The following is a 12,898-nucleotide window of genomic DNA, read 5'->3' as shown; positions in this document are numbered from 1 at the left end:
TGACATAGGTCACAATTTATTTTTTTTTTTTTAAGGCACTCGAGCCAAATAACTGTCCAATGTATAAATTTAGTAGATGTTTTATGATTTATTAGAAGTTAACAACGTTTTGAAAATCAAGAACTAAAAATTTCACAACAAATATGAAATCAAGTTCATGGATATTTTATTTGCAGATCAGCACATGCAATCAGCGTAGATCACTGGGAACGTCAGAAACTCTGTCAGCCAAGTTTTTGAGTTATGAAAAAGATCGATTTAAAGTTTTACCCGAAGAACTTAATCTTACTAAATATTTATGAATTGACGTATTGCAATTTAATAACTTGGAATTTTTATACAACACACTGAGAGAAAAAATTGTTATTGAACAAAAATGAGCAATGTTATGATAAAAAATTAATTTGCTGAAAATTTTCAACAACTTTATTTCTTAGCTGTGGATCGTGACAGCAGCAATATCGTATCGTGCAGAGCAGAAAACTTTTTTCAGTGTACGTACATACGAATATCATCAACAAACTAGCTAGAATAGCTTCCTAGGACCTCGAAACGTCGAGATCTGATGGATACTCTATTTTCGATAATCGGGGTGTAGAACAATAACTTCCCGATTTTTTGAAAATCATTGATTTTCTTTGCGAGAAGTTAAAAAATGGAAAATTAAAATAAATTATGCAACACAAATGTGTACACTGATAAAAGGATTTGTTTATATTTAATAAGCTTTATTATCATAGAATTTAATAAATATTTATTAACAGTTAACAAGTTATTTATTAAATACCATTTATTAAATGTTAATAAATATTTGTTAACAGTTAACAAATATTCATTAACAGTTAATAAGTAATTTATTCAGTACAATTTATCAACTGTTAATAAATATTTGTTAACTGTTAACAAATATTTATTTAAAATAAAAAGCAAAAATAGCAATTTTCTTTTGACACTTTTTATAATCCTATAGCTGGAATACGTGATAATAATTCAATCCCATAAAAAACAGTTTCACTGTAAACCGCCGCGCCAAGTACACGTTCAACTATTGTTACAAACTATAATAATTCAATTTTTACAAAAAACTATTGAATCGAAAAAAAAAAACGAAGTACAAAAAATTTTTTAGATTAAAAAAACATTAAAGACAGTAAATATTAAGGAAAAAAATTTAATGTATTTGGTGAGCATCATTCGAATACTTTCATTATCCACAGTTTTTAAAATTGATACTTGTAGTGTGAATTGTATAGCACACCAAGTACACTAAATTTTTTTCCTTAGTATTTACTGTCTTTAATGTTTTTTTAATCTAAAAAATTTTTTGTACTTCGTTTTTTTTTTTCGATTCAATAGTTTTTTGTAAAAATTGAATTATTATAGTTTGTAACAATAGTTGGACGTGTACTTGGCGCGGCGGTTTACAGTGAAACTGTTTTTTGTGGGATATATCTTTTTTTTGTAAAGAGTATATTAAGTGACATAATCAAATATTTTATAAATATTTTAAAATTCCAAATATGTACTTCTCAAGTAATTCAGCTGATTCTTTATGCATGAATTTTTGTAATAATTTAATTACAACCAAAATTACTACAATACTTTAAATGACGCGCGTGACTAACCAATGTGACATCTAAAATATAGCGGTAATGATTTTGTGGCTCCACCTAGTGTCATATATTGAAATGTTAAACTAAAGACCAACGACTTATATCGGCGCTAAGTTCAGTACTTAGTATATTAACTACTTAGATGGTAGAATAACAGGGTTAAGTGGTGCCAACTTGGAAATAAGAAAATTTGCCCTAAATTTGTAAAATCTCTCGTAGAATCGAAAACAGGCGCAAGCAAAAGTTTTAAAACTGGCGATATATTAAATAATTGTTAAGATCCAATAATTTTTTGTAATATATGCATAATTGGTAAAAAGAAACTTATTAACAATGATGTCAAGTGTTAGTGTCTTAGCAATAATAAAAAAATATAGAGCTAAATATGTGAGGAGGTTATGTTGACATATGATGAGAGAATAGAGACATGTTGTCTCACGCCATATATTGGACGTGTACTTGGCGCGAGACACTATCGTGTCTCCGGATTCACTAAAAAAATTAACGTTTTTAATATTTAAAAATATAAAAGATAATTATGAGCTGTGATAGAATTTGGTATTTTACAATAAACGTTATTATAATCTAATATAATTAATGCAAATTATTTATAAAGATCATTTTTATTTATAAGCGATCTTCATATCACATGACATTGCAAGCGAAACAAATTCACTCAACAAAATATTCATTAACTGTTAATAAATATTTGTTAACTATTAATAAATACTTATTAACTATTAATAAATGTACATTCCTCCAAAATAAATATTTATTGAATGTTAAAAAATATTTATTAAAATTTAATAAATTAAATAATTGTCTTCAAATAAATTAAATTATTAATAGTTAATAAATCCTTCTGTCAGTGTAACAACCATTTCAATATTCTTTAATAGAATGTGTGACTGAGCTTGAACCATAATGATCAAAATGATAAAAGAAAGGCAATCTAACTGTGTGAAAATCGATCATAAAAAGTAATAAATATTCTCAGCTTTTCACTATTCATTTTTCATTCCTTTCAACAAGTATCATGTGCTTTATTTACATTTAAAATATTTGTATGCATAATGCATGTACTTATTTGTTGATTGATGTTTTTTTTTTAATAGCTGTGTCAACAGCAGCATGAGCCTATGATTGCCTCAGAGTAAAACTTGAAAAAAAAAATGAGGAAAGACGTCCTTTGGGTTGAAAAACTAGCATCAACAAAAATTCAAGCATCAGAGAATCTCCTTTGCGATAAAACAGCTATAGTAGATATTTACAATGCTAATGAAATCCCGTTTTTGTTACCTTCATTTTTCCGAGTGAAATGCAAGCCTCTAGCTATTTTGAATAATCCATCTAAAATTTCCCGAATTTAATTTCCTAAACGTTCCTATTTTACTTTCAGGTTCTCGTATTTTAAAATATTAAAAAGATAATTAATGTTAAAAAATAGTGTGCTTTACAATTATTATGGAGCCGGAATTCTTCACCGCAATTATATCATCAAATCAACATCAAACGGAAATTATTATTATAGCCCTCGAGCAGAACATTGAACTAATATTAATTAAAATTGAAACCTGCGCGACGAAAACAATTAATTTCTGTACAATAATCGAAGGTGATAGAGTGGCTATGGTGAAAAGAATTAAAAAAAAAGTAAAACTGTTGACTCTGCAGGCTTTCTCGATATGCCGCTGTGTTTAAGCTCAACAAGTAAGGGAAATAGTTGCTTAAAAGTATTTTCGAGCTTAAAAATGTTGTGTCAAGTGTTAATAAGGAATTTAGAATGAATATAATCAAAAGTGATCGAAGTCAGTTAGCAAATAGTGTAAATTCTAAAATTATTTTTAATACAGTTTACTTAATTAACTGTTTATTTAATTACAAGTAATTAAGTTTATTTAATTACAATTAATCAATTAAGTAAAAGCTACTGAGAAATATTTATTCCGTTTTGCTACATTCACACTGAGAGAGGAAATTACTTTTGAGAAAAAAAGATCATTCTGGTTACTATATGATAAATTGCTGGAAATTTTTAAAACTTTTCTTTTTTTAGATGAAGAAATCACATTTTGTATGTCGTATTTTTTTTTATAAAATCAAGTTCTTTTCATACAGAAAGAAACAATTTGAAAAATCGTCAACGAGTATTTCATTCAAGACTTTAAGTTTTTTATGATAAAAAATTATTTTTATTTCAATATATTTAATCGATTCTACGAGCATGATGGATTAAATATGCTAAAAAAAAAATAATTTTTTATCATCAAAAATTTGAAGTCTTGAATGAAATGCTGGTTGATTTTTTTTCAAATTGTTTTTTTCAGTATAAAAAAAAAAAAACTTGATTTTCAAAACTAATATACTACAAGAAAAATGTAATCTCTTCAGTTAATAAAAAAAAAAATGTTGAAAATTTCCGGAAATTTAAATTCTTGTGACAAGAGTGCTCTTTTTTCTCAATATAAATTTTTTCTCTCAGCGTCATTGTGAAATATTCAAAAAAAAAAAAAAAAAAAAAAAAATTATCCAATTGTTTCTGGTAATTTTAACAAAAACCTGAAAATGATTAGAAAATTAAACTTTTAGAAAAAAAGAAACAAGGACATTATAACATACTCACGAAACATTTGAAGAATAGTAATTTTTGGATACTTGTCAACAATAACTCTCGAATGAATTGATCAGCTTTAATCAATTAATAATTTTCTAAATTTGACCCAAATTTTCAAACTTGAGAATTAATTTTATAATATAAATAAATATTGAACTGAATCAGAAATATTTAAAATTGACTATTTTTTCAGCGAAAAGTTGAGAAATTATTTAATGCTTTGATTTGTATTAAACGAATTAAATCGATATTTTAAAATCAAAGCTCAGTAATAGAATACGAAATCTCCTTTCTTATGAAAATATTATAATGCTAAAAATCAATTTCTCTAAACGAAAGCGATTATTTTTTTTTTTGTTTTATCAAACGCCAACGGGAATGAGTATATGGAGTCTACTTTTCGATGATAAGAGTCGCTTGAATGACCTGTAGTCTCAGAGTTATTCCCTCAGGTTATATCCAGTGACGCTATTGCCCTTCCTATCTTGAGCTTTTATTTCAGGGTGCCAAGGCGAATTCTAGCCTCGTTGGAAGTTTAAAGTGTCTCCGACCTAATTCTTTAGAAAAAAGCTTTCAGTCTAACTTATTATACCCTAGAGACATTTTTATAGACATTAAAAGATTTTTGAAACGTCAATAAGTAATCTAATACAATAAGTAGTATCAACAATCAGGGTAAGTAAATAAAAATAGGAGCTATCATAAAAATAAGATTTTTTTTAAATTGACATCAATAAGAAAGTTCTAACCAAAGGTTACTATGGAAATTTAACTTCCATTATTTTTCTTAGTTTTTCTTAAAAGAATGTTTCAAAATTTATGTTTTGCGTGAAATTTGATAAGAACATTTATTTGGATAAAATAATAAATTAAAAGAATACATCTACTAGAAAAAAAAAAAAATACACGGAAAAAAAAATTTCGTTCTGGTAACGTAACTGTAGAGTTACCACAACTATACACAGTTTACTGTTCGTTGTAGAGTTACAGTAACAAAATGTTATTTAGTTCTGATAACTCAATGTTGTTGAGCTCTCAGAGCTCTACGGGATTGTTCTCAGAGCCAAACGCTATAGTTGGGAGCGCTCTACGTTGCGCAGTAGTGGAATACGTTGACATATTTCATAAACTTCTAAAATGCCAAATATAATTATTTTGTTACTAATCTATATTATTAAAAATATATGAGGACAATTAAGTTCCCAATTTATTTATTTTGAGGAAATAGGTTTTTTTTTGTCAAATTGAATTTCGTTAGAACAGTTTTGTATTTATGGTTTTTCAAGGTTCATTTGCAGTGACTGTTAATTTAATTTATTAGTTGAATATATTGCGATAAGTGATAAGTTACCGGAATACATTAAAAAGACCCCATTTAACAAAAAATAAAATTTGTTTTCGTTTATTTATCTTTTCTCGTGCATATACGGTAGTGATTTTATGTCCAAAATTTATTGATATAATTAAGAAAATAAGATAATTTTGTGACGACCATATTTTTATTTTACAAATAATTTTTAATTGTAATATAAATTCTATTATTATTTTATTTCTATTATAATACTATTCTTATTTGCCATATACAATTATTGTTGACAATATAAATTCATTCTGCCACATGTATTTATTAAATTATCAATGCTAAATCGTAAAAAAAAAATTATTAAGCAGACTTCCAAAAATTTGTTATAGTCTCAGAACGATCCTGTAGAGTTGTGAGAGGTAAATAACGTTTAGCTCTCAGAGCTCAACGATGTAGAGTTGCAGGAGCTAAACGGTATTGTTACTATAAGAATATGTTAACCTACTGGAACTTTTTACAACTAACTAACTACTATAGAGTTCCTATAGCAAAATTTTTTTCTCCGTGTAGAGCTATAAGAATCAATTTGAAAAGTTTCTTTGTCTTGAATTATTAAAAAAATATTTGATCTAAATAAAATTTATTGGAAATAAGAAAAACATCTAGCTTCAACAATTTTTTTGCTTGATTCAAGACAAAAATGATCTTCAAATTAATTCTCTTGAATCACTTTAATTTTTCATTAATGTATATTCAAAAAATATTTGTTAATAGTTAGCAAATCATTTATTAGAGATCACTTTTTAGTATTTAACAAATATTTCTTAGTATTTAAAATGATTTGTTTATATTTAATAAATCTGATATTCATTTATTAAATATCAATAAATATTTTTAAATACTAAAAAATATTTGTTAAGGACTAAAAAGTGGTCTCTAATAAATTATTTGTTAAATATTAATAAATATTTTTAACTATAAACAAATCCTTCTATCAGGGTATATTTGAACATAATAAAATTTTTTTATCTGAAAATGAACATCACAAGTTTAAATTACTGAAGTTCATTTGTCACTAACGAAAGGAAGTATGAGATTTTTGCTAAAATTTATACACAAGTATATGTAATTTTTGCATACATAGTTTCAGCATTATAAAAAGAATCATTATAAGAATTCATAGTAATTTATTTATTTGAGAAAGATAAGTTATTTTTTCATTGTTACCCGTTTCTTTAACAAATTTAATAATCTAATAATCATATTTTATTAAAAATGACTTTTACATGGAACACAAAAAACTGACCTGTAAGGACCAGACTTTCTTCCGTCTAATAAATCAATAGTCTATTGTAGTCTCTTAGAAATTCCGTAGTATAGTATAAAGTCAAAATTATAATAAGCATTAAAATCATCTTTTGTAGTAAAAATTTATGATTGACATACGGCTGTAATGTTTTAATTATCTAATTGTCTTCAAGAAAATAACAAAGCCCTCAACACTTTTAGCACTCTTCATAAAAACTCGAGAAACAGTGTGCTTTTTAATCGTTTATTATTATTTTACAAGCCAATAATAAACAGAATATTTTTATTGCTTCATTAAAAACTGTATTAAATTCACCCTTACAGTTAAAAAATCAAACTATTTTTAAAAATTATTGAACAAATTTTATTATGGAAAAAACCAAACTATTTTGTTAAGTATAATTAGCTCGGCTTAATAATTTTCATGGTTTCGAAACAATCCAAAAACTTCTAATTAATAAATTAATTAAAGCTTTAAATTAACTAATCCCCTTACCGAAAAATGAAATAGTAGCATTAAAAATAAAAAATTTTTGGTCCAGAAGATTTAATATAAATGATCAATAGTGACTGTAAAGTAATTGAAGGACCACACTATTCCTGCGCAAGGGTGAGAATCCGGTCGATAATTCTGTTGATGCTTGATGTAGGGGTAGGTTAGCGACACAGCCATATATTTATTCCTTTTGAGAGGCTACTAAACACATTGTAGAAATTTCAAAATAAAAAATCGTTGTCAAATTCCAACACACATGTGAAATGCATACACATGTTAAATTTTCTTAACTACAAAACATTTTATAAACGCGCTAAAAAATTATGATTACCTCAAAATATTCCTAATGTAATGTAGGTCAAATTTCAAAGATTTGGATTTTAATAGTTTGCCAAATTTGAACCTATAATTTTTGGTGATACTCGATTTTCACAAGGATTTTCAATAAATAAAAAACACTTAAAGTAAAGTACCCAGTAGTTGAAAAGGTTTCAGAGTAAAACGTATTTGATCCTACTTTTAATATATAAAGATATAATTATTAGTTCAAATTAGCGATTTTCATGAAAATATAAACAATTTTAAATTGATTGAAGCGCAAAATAACGCAGACAACAAAAATTGTCAACGTTTTATTGAAATATCAAAAAAATTATAACAGATTGTTGAATAATATTAATAGATAATACTACACTGATAGAAGGATATGTTTATAGTTAAAAATATTTGTTAATATTTAACAAATCATTTATTAGAGACCACTTTTTAGTCCTTAACAAATATTTCTTAGTATTCAGAAAGATTTATTAATATTTAATAAATGAATATTAGATTTATTAAATACAAATAAATCATTTTAAATACTAAGAAATATTTGTTTAATACCAAAAAGTGATCTCTAATAAATGATTTATTAACTATTAAAAAATATTTTTTAATACAAATAAATCGTTCTATCAGTGTATGAATATTCAATATGTTCATTTAAAAATGAGGAATATTTGTACTTAATTTTTTAATTACATTTTTATGAATGACAAAGCAAACTTTTAATTATAAATAAAAAAAAATCAATTCAAAACGTTCAACGTTTTTTAACTACACTACATTTTAGTATCAGAATGTATTCACTTTGATTACAGTCTGGAAACGCGATGGACAAATGTAACAAACACACTTTGGAAACGCTCTGACATCAGCATAGTTACAGAATTAATCCATTCCTACTCTGTTTCTAGTGTTTATAGAATGGAGTCAAATCTGCGAGGGACAACAATTCGAAAATTCTGTTCAAGTACTGGTCCCATTTTTATGTCTTTAAGTACTGGGTACTTTACCTTATATTCTGTTAGAAAAATAAAGTGTTTTAAGAACGAAATTAAAATACAATAATTCCGTTTATCACAAAACTATTCTATTTATCTTTCTCTCATTCAATACCAGTAAGTCTTTTTGCAATTGACTATTTGCCATGTTCAGTAAATAAATATGTGTTGTTTTCGTGAATGGAATATTTGGTTATCACAATGCATACAAACACATCTAATTGCACATAAATGTGAAGTATTTTTTGTAATAGCCTTCGCTTATCTAGTTTATATTGTTTAATAAAAATCATCTGTTGCTATCTGAAGTGGTCTTTTACATGAAATCAATAGTCGCAGAAACGCTTTTAAATTTTTAATTCGTTGTTTAAGTTCATATAAAATTGATTTTTATTATTATTACATCAACTAATGTGAATGTTGCAAAAACATAACATTTTTATTTTTTTGTAGCAGACGTCCCACAATTTAAAAAAAATTCATAAATAATTTACTTAATACGGAAGTAATAATATAAAAAAAATCACAGAAATTAAAAAAAAATTCTTTGTACAAGTTTTTAGATGTTTTTTACAATCATTCAATATAAAATAACTTAAAAGCTGCTAGTAAAAATTAACTGTTTGCTAATTTTACATTTAGCAATTTTTAAATTACAAAAATTTATATTTTTCAAAATAAACAAAATTAGAAAACTTTCTTTTAACTTATAATGTCTACTGCATTTGCATTCATAAACATTACTATGAATTTTACAGAAAAATGAAGTTTACACATGAATTTAAAAAATTGAAAACAAGAATAGTTGTAAAAAAAAAATTAAAAAATTGATGTTCTTTCGACTCCCGACTCATTTAGAGTTACATAGGTACGAACATGATTATTTGCCCTTGCAGTTTAGATTGGGATAACCTCGCTTCTAAATACCATAATTTTAGAATAAGTGTTTATTTAAAACACCCTAATAACTACATGGGAGAACAAAAAAAAATTTTATAAAAAATAAAAAAAACTATCAGGAATAATTAACTGATAATAATTGGAATTATATTTAATCGAAAATATTTATGTAAAATTAATAACTTTCAAACAAAATAATAGATATCGGTCTTAGCCATCTATTAGTGTAATTATTGAATAACGTATCTATTAAAATATAGTATTGAGATAATATAAATCGAATAATTATTCATTCTAGATAAATGTACTGAGAAATTGGCTTTAGAATAATTTCATATAATTTACTACTTGTATACGTGAACAAAGTTGCGAACAATTATTGTTTCATACTTATTGGCTCCGAGTCTTTATTAATCCGTAATAATTTCTAATGACAAAAATTTCTCATGCAAAAAATTATCGCTTAAGAATTTCTTTCCCGTGTTGTGCCCTTTATCATGTTTTTTGTGTGTGTTTGAGAAAATAACACCGAATTAATTTTTATACTTATTGTATTTCCACCAGTACAAAATATCGCTGTTGGATATTAAAAATAATAGTTCGCGAAATACAAAATAATGGAATACACTGAGAAAAAAACTACTTTTATTAAGAGAAATTTTCATTATAAGAGAACATAAATTTTTAAAAATTTTCGAGAATATATAATTTTGTCTCAAGAATTCGCTGAATTGATGAAAATAATTTTCATTTAATTCAATTAAAGCTATTTTTTTAGTTACTCATAATATAACAACAAATACCTATAGTTAAAAAAATTAATATTGATGCTTTTTTTCTCAAAAAATTAATAATTAGCAACAATAAAACGAATATTTTCAACGGATTCCTTGTAGTAAGAAATTCTTGTTTGGACAATGGAATTTTTTTTCTCAGTGTACTGGATTTCTTCTACGGTTTGAAAAGTTAAAAAATGAATTATAAAAACTTACCTGTTTTTTAATAGGAGTTGAGGACTCTTCTTTATTCCTTTCAAATCTCTCGAACTTGAAGCTATTACTTCGATACAACTCGTTATCACTCTGCTGACGACGACACAGTCTCCTAGTAAATACACCGGAGCCACAGGGTGCACATTCTGTTGCCAACTCCCAGTGCAATCCAAGCATAGCAAATTCAGCAGTACGTCTAGCCACGGCATATCCAGCTCGTCTCACTCGACACTTGACACGCTTTATACGTCCTTCCGCAGACTTTGAATGACTACACGGTTGATTTGTACACTCGCACGTGCGTCGCGAACGTCTCGATTTAATAGTATGAGCACACGGTGTTGCCTCGCACTCACACCCTGCTTTTTCGGCTAAGTGCTGACAATTCGATCCCTCAGGACATTTGCAGGATACGTCAATATTTGTGGAATTCTGAATTCTAGGAGGCATAGGAGCTGATGGAAATGAAAAAGAACCCTGAGGACGACGTCGTAATACTCCTGAAGCAGAGCTGTGACGACATGGACGTTCAGTACAGTCACATCTGCAATCAAATAAAAAAAAAATTCAAAATTTTTTGTATCAATTTTTTAATGTTGTGAACCATCAAATTCAATTTTGTAATACAGAAAATTTTTATTAGCAGACATTCCAAAATTTTTTCAATTTAGATGAAAAAATTCAATTAATTAAAAATGAACATTCGCTGAAAGTAATAATTTTTTTTCAACAAATAAATCACTATAAAAAATTTAGAGTTATAGTTTTTTTTTAATTTCTACATTTTTTTATTTTTTTTTTTCAGTTTATTTAAAAAAAAAAAATTATTAATGATCATCAAAAATTAAATATTATATTTTTTAATTACACTGAAATCAACAGACATCTGATCTGAAATCAACAGACATTTAGATTTTTATAAAAAATTATTATGAAAAAAATTTAGTAAAAAAACTCCATATGTAGAAATTAAAAAAAAAAAACTATTCGTGCGAATTTTCAAAAATATTTTTTTTATCATAATTGATTTGTTATAAAAATTAAAAAAATTGTCAGATTACTGATCTAAGTATCACACATTTTTTATGATACTTTTTAAGTTAGCCGTCAGCTGTCAATTAAAAAAATTTTTTTAACAAATCAATTGGAACAAAAAAATGCTTCTAAAAATTTTCACTGATATTTTTTATTAATTTTAAAATGTGAAATTTTTTAATCAAATTTTTTTTATAACAATTTAATTATTTTCAACTTCTAAAAAATTTTTAATCTCTGTCAAATTCAGTGTCATCATTTTTTAATATATTTTTTTATACAAAATTAAAATTATTTTTATTCATAAAAAATCCGTCTGCTGTTTTCAGTATCTTAAATTTAATATTTGTTAAGATTATAAAAATCCTTTAAAAAATTTACATATTTCATATGTATAATATAAAAATATGAAAATATAACAAAACATGTTCTCAGGAACTAACATTCACAATCCGTGAAACAAACCATCTAAAACTTGGCACAGCCGGCGTGAACCACTTTGCTTTCCTTTTCTTCATCTCATTCTTTTCTTCTTTTTTGAATTTATAAAAATTGTTGGACATATATTTCTAACATAAAACGTATTGCGGAAAATAAAAATTCCACAAATATGACAACTTTTTCAGCAGTCATAAACTGGAGACACTGTTTCTCTGAAGCGCAGGATATTTTTTTTTTTGAATGTCAAATTGAAACTATAAACATGCAAGCAAATTAAATAAAAGTAAAAATAAAATAAATAACAAAAAAAAATTTTAATTATAAAAAAATATTTACCAAATCTTTTGGGCAGAAAGAGTTGATGTATAATAAAATAATGTTTACCTTCTGACTCTACGCGAGGAAGGTCGATTAACGTGGAGACACGGCTGGGACTCCGGCGGACAGTCGCAGCTGTTCCGAGGCCGCGTTCGTCGTACCCTGATCAGCACAGGATGAACAGGACAAGGTTGGACTTGACAAGAGCAAACAATCGTCTGAGGGCCATGAGTTTTACCCCGGGAGTTATCACTACGCTTTAATCGCGAATCCACGTGCAATTGGCATGGCTGCGTGGAACAGCCACAACGTCCGGCTGTTCCGCGACGTCCAGCGCTTTGTACGCGTTTCCACACCCGCTCCATTCAGCGACCGGCGTGCCACTGATTTCAGGATACCCCTTTCCACTCGTTCAAACTCGGTTCACCCCGTTGGCTCTCGGAAATCCTCGAGAACCTTCGGCGGACTAAATTTTAAAATGTATCACTACACTCACTGACTGATATGTAATGTACAAGGGGTGACTTATTTTGTGCAGTACAAATAATGTGAT

At 26.7% G+C, this 12,898-nt stretch overlaps 1 protein-coding gene across 1 annotated transcript in view; it reads right to left on the bottom strand.

Moving 5' to 3' along the window:
• LOC123259718 overlaps nucleotides 1-12,824 on the bottom strand; it is a 258,178-nt gene extending 245,354 nt beyond the window's left edge. Inside the window, exons 1-2 of the mRNA XM_044720378.1 lie at nucleotides 12,412-12,824; nucleotides 10,552-11,095 (exon numbers count right to left, since the gene is read on the bottom strand). Coding sequence (XP_044576313.1) covers nucleotides 10,552-11,095; nucleotides 12,412-12,710 — 843 coding nt within the window. The 5' untranslated portion in view covers nucleotides 12,711-12,824. The remainder of the gene's footprint in view (nucleotides 1-10,551; nucleotides 11,096-12,411) is intronic.
• Nucleotides 12,825-12,898: the final 74 nt, after the last annotated feature.

The sequence above is a fragment of the Cotesia glomerata genome, linkage group LG2 (genome assembly GCF_020080835.1).
Source record: "Cotesia glomerata isolate CgM1 linkage group LG2, MPM_Cglom_v2.3, whole genome shotgun sequence".
NCBI lineage: Eukaryota > Metazoa > Arthropoda > Insecta > Hymenoptera > Braconidae > Cotesia > Cotesia glomerata.
Note: the sequence above shows the minus strand (reverse complement) of the source record. Positions and strands in the feature narration are given on the sequence as shown.